Consider the following 4210-nt stretch of genomic DNA (forward strand, 5'->3'; position numbering starts at 1 on the left):
TATATATATATATATACACTGCCAGTCAAAAGTTTTTGAAGCTTTTATATATAAAATCAAATTATAAAATTGCACATTACAATATACAAAGGAGTGGAATATGTGCTCAAATACTCCATTTGTTTGTTTGTTTTTTCCACAAAACCTGTCATTTTCTGTGGCTGTTTAGATAGATGTAGCAGGAAACATCTGGCTCATGTTTGCATTTTCTTCTGTCACTGGCTATAATTCTAACCTTGAAATCAGGATTAGGCATAAAATACGTGTGAAAATGGGCCGAGAACTGAACAGATAGTCGTAATCTGGCTCAGATTCAGGAATCATGTCTTTGTACAGTTTTTCCGCTGATTAAGGGATCATACAAGACTTCAAAAGAAAAACCTCTACAAAATGCATCATATTTTTTGAGAAAGCATGACGAGCAAAACAGGCACTATTTTTGTAATCAGCACTTCAAAATTAGTAAGAAACAAGCATTGGATTTCATTCAGCAAATATGATGCAGGGCGGCCACATAAGGCCGTTTTTACATCAACTTTTTACATGCTTTGTGAATTTTGGGAGAATTTGAAAACTGAGACTTTGTTTCTTAGCTTACTGTGATTATTTGATGGCAGGTAAATAATGTTTAGTGAAGTTTTGCTCATGCATCAACTGAAATGCATAAACGAAATGATCTCGGTTCATCAAAATGAAGATCGATTAAAAATGAGCAATCGATATTGTTAATCCAGCACAACAGCTGCACCTTAGGAGAAGCGCTCAATGATTTTGGCCCTTCAAAACTCTATTTTTGGACATTTATCCACTTTTCTGCTCGTCATAAGTTGTATTATAAAGCGGTCCTTGATTCTGATTGGTTGAGCCACGTTCGAAGCTGTTGTAAATGACTCTACAAAGTAACATACACCTTTGTTTACGTCTGTCTGTTGCTCAACAACCACTTTGTTGGAACCACAACTGTTTCTGAGGAGCTACATTGTTTGGTGGAAGAAGTGAAGGTCAGCATGCACTGCTCTCGTACCTTTATTGGACAGGTTGGCGGCGTTGCTCAGGACGGTGAGGGCGTAGTGAGGAGGGAGAGACGCTTTACAGATAGCCGTAATAAAAGCGTCACGCGGCGTCACCAAACTCAGACGACCGCACAGAGACGCCACGGACAGCTCGGCTTTCAGGATGCTTTCTGTAGCCGTCTCATCAGTACTGACACAAACACGTCAAAAATCATCAGTGCACTCAGTCTCTAGGACTAATACATGCTAACTAGAGGAACTGTAGCACAAGTACAAAGCTTTAGCTATTACAATAACACTTAAGATGTGAAATAGCATATAGTGATATATTAAGATTATGTATATAGTTATATAAAAAGACAGAGTTTCATACCTAGCGTCCAGCAGCAGTGAAAGAGCCGCTAACAGACCGCACCAGCAGGCGTTCACCATCTCCTCCCAAACCTCATGAGCCACTGCAAACACACATACGGCATCAACACAGGGACAAAACACTGCTACACCACAAACACACGTCACTGATGCGGATTCATACTCAGCAGGTTAGGGCTGTGTGGTGTATAACACACTTAATTTGGTGTCTGACTGTGTCCTGCTATTCAGCACATATGTGAGCCTGGAGCACAAAAGCAGTGTTAAGTCGCTGGGGTATATTTGTAGCAATAGCCAACAATACACTGTATGGATCAAAATTATAGATTTTTTTTTATGCCAAAAATCATTAGGATATTAAGATAAGATCATGTTCCATGAAGATATTTTGTACATTTCCTACCGTAAATATATCAAAACTTAATTTTTGATTAGTAATATGCATTGCTAAGAACTTCATTTGAACAACTTTAAAGATGATTTTCTCAATATTTAGATTTTTTTGCACCCTCAGATTCCAGATTTTCAAATAGTTGTATCTCAGCCAAATATTGTCCTATCCTAACAAACCATACATCAATGGAAAGCTATTTATTCAGCTTTCAGATGATGCATTAATCTCAGCTTCAAAAAATTTACCCTTATGACTGGTTTTGTGCTCCAGGGTCACATATTCTTTAAACATGCTTTTTTATCACATTTACTGACTGAACCGTTATATAACTGTTTAATTTGTAATTTCCCTATAAATCAATCCAGATGGGATTCTTTGAGCTTAATTATCAGAATTATTATCAAAGCTCAAGTATAAAACATACCAACCACTATATGACTTGCACACTGAAGCATCATTCAGATGCATCATTTTATCTTTATATTATACTATATTTGGTCACACTTTAATTAAATGTGCTGTTGTTATGATGTACTTCTTGTTATAATGTTAGTTGCTTATAATTATACATAGTTAACTCTTACTATAGTAAGTACATGTAACAACAGCACACTAAAATAAAGTGTTTTAGATTAGATTTAATTTGTAAAAATTATTGTATGTTACTGTTTATATATTATATTATATTATATTTCATAATTGTAAAATATATTGTTACTGATTATATTATACATTTTATTATATTATATTAGATTAATTTGAAAAATCCATTGTATATTATTGTTTATATATTATATTTGTAAGATTTATTATATTATAGATTTTATTATATTGTCATATTATTTTAGATTAAATTGAATTAGATTGTTAGAATTATATGTTACTGTTGATATATTATTAGATTAGATTTATTTGTAAAATTTATTATTTTCTGTTTATATATTAGATTAGTTTTTTTTTGTAAAATTTATTGTATTTTCCATTTCTATATTATATTATATTTGTAAAATGTATTATATTTTCCATTTATATATTAGACTAGAATTTCTTGTAAAATGTATTGTATTTTCCATTTCTATATTATGTTATATTATATTTGTAAAATGTATTATATTTTCCATTTATATATTAGACTAGAATTTCTTGTAAAATGTATTGTATTTTCTGTTTATATATTATATTAGATTAGATTTATTAGATTAGATCAGAATTATCTGGAAAATTGATTGTATTTTCTGTTTATATATTATATTATATTATATTAGACTAGATTTATTTGTAAAATTTATTACATTTTTTGTTTATATATATGATTAGATTTTTTTGTAAAATGTATTGTATTTTCTGTTAACATTATGAATTATATGTTAGATTACCACAGAATGTATTTTTTTCACTTGCATTGCATTTGTTAAACGGGCAACACTTTACAAAAAGGTCCATTAGTTTACGTTAATTAATGCATTAACTACCACTAACTAACAATGATCAATACATTTGTAAATGTTAATAAAAGTATCAATTATTAATAAAAATTAATTAATACAACTGTTCAATGTTAGCTCAGGTCCAATAATTAATTACACATACATTTGGATTTTAATAATGCATTATGAAATGTTAAAATAAATATTAACTGATATTAAATAAGTATTTTCATTGTTAGTTCATGTTAACTAATGCTAACAAATGGAACCTTATTGCAAAGCATAACACGTACTATATATTACATATTATATTATATATAACACCACGTTATATAAAGTTACAACACACTGGTTTGGCAGTATATTGTTGTGTTCCTGTGTCACAGCCAGAGGTCAGCATAGAGTATTAAAAATACTTCAGGCTGAGAGATTGAAAGACATCTGGAGAGATGATAATGTCAGAGCGCTGTCTTCGAGTGCACACAAACAAACCAATGTGACGTCGGCATGAACTCACTGGGATCCTGAGGGAGGCTGTCACTCTGTGGAGGACTAACAGGCTCCGCCTCCTCCCTCATGGCGGCTTCCTGTTCCTGTTTGTTGAGTCCTCTCTCGATCATGGAGGTGATTCCCCTCACCAGATCCAGCAGGGCGCTGAACGCCACAGACATGGCGTAACCTTCAGGGATGGAGGGCGGCTCCACCTTATCCAGCATCTCCAGACTGAGAAGAAACACACTTTAGACCAACAGTCAAAATACAGTCTGTATAAGTGATCCAATAGTCTATTTAATCTATGAATCAAGCAGTCAAATCCCACACTGAATGCAGCTGAAAAACAGATCACATACATGCGATGTGCTTGAGACATTATTGCTGCTGAATTTATTAAAATCAACTGAATCAAAAAGTGCCTGTACACATGACAGGCAGCAAAATGACAAAAATATAAAGCAAAACATAAATGTGCAAAAAAAAAAAAAAAAAGTAAGCTACTGTCAACT

At 32.5% G+C, this 4210-nt stretch overlaps 1 protein-coding gene across 1 annotated transcript in view; it reads right to left on the reverse strand.

The window, feature by feature from the left end:
- The window catches only part of mon2 (MON2 homolog, regulator of endosome-to-Golgi trafficking), a 57664-nt gene that overhangs the window by 17436 nt on the left and 36018 nt on the right, over positions 1-4210 (reverse strand). The window contains exons 10-13 of the mRNA XM_016558956.1: positions 4058-4085; positions 3724-3929; positions 1387-1468; positions 1014-1203 (exon numbers count right to left, since the gene is read on the reverse strand). Coding sequence (XP_016414442.1) covers positions 1014-1203; positions 1387-1468; positions 3724-3929; positions 4058-4085 — 506 coding nt within the window. The remainder of the gene's footprint in view (positions 1-1013; positions 1204-1386; positions 1469-3723; positions 3930-4057; positions 4086-4210) is intronic.

This window comes from Sinocyclocheilus rhinocerous, unplaced genomic scaffold (genome assembly GCF_001515625.1).
Source record: "Sinocyclocheilus rhinocerous isolate Xijiao unplaced genomic scaffold, SAMN03320098_v1.1 scaffold2966, whole genome shotgun sequence".
In the NCBI taxonomy this organism is placed as follows: domain Eukaryota; kingdom Metazoa; phylum Chordata; class Actinopteri; order Cypriniformes; family Cyprinidae; genus Sinocyclocheilus; species Sinocyclocheilus rhinocerous.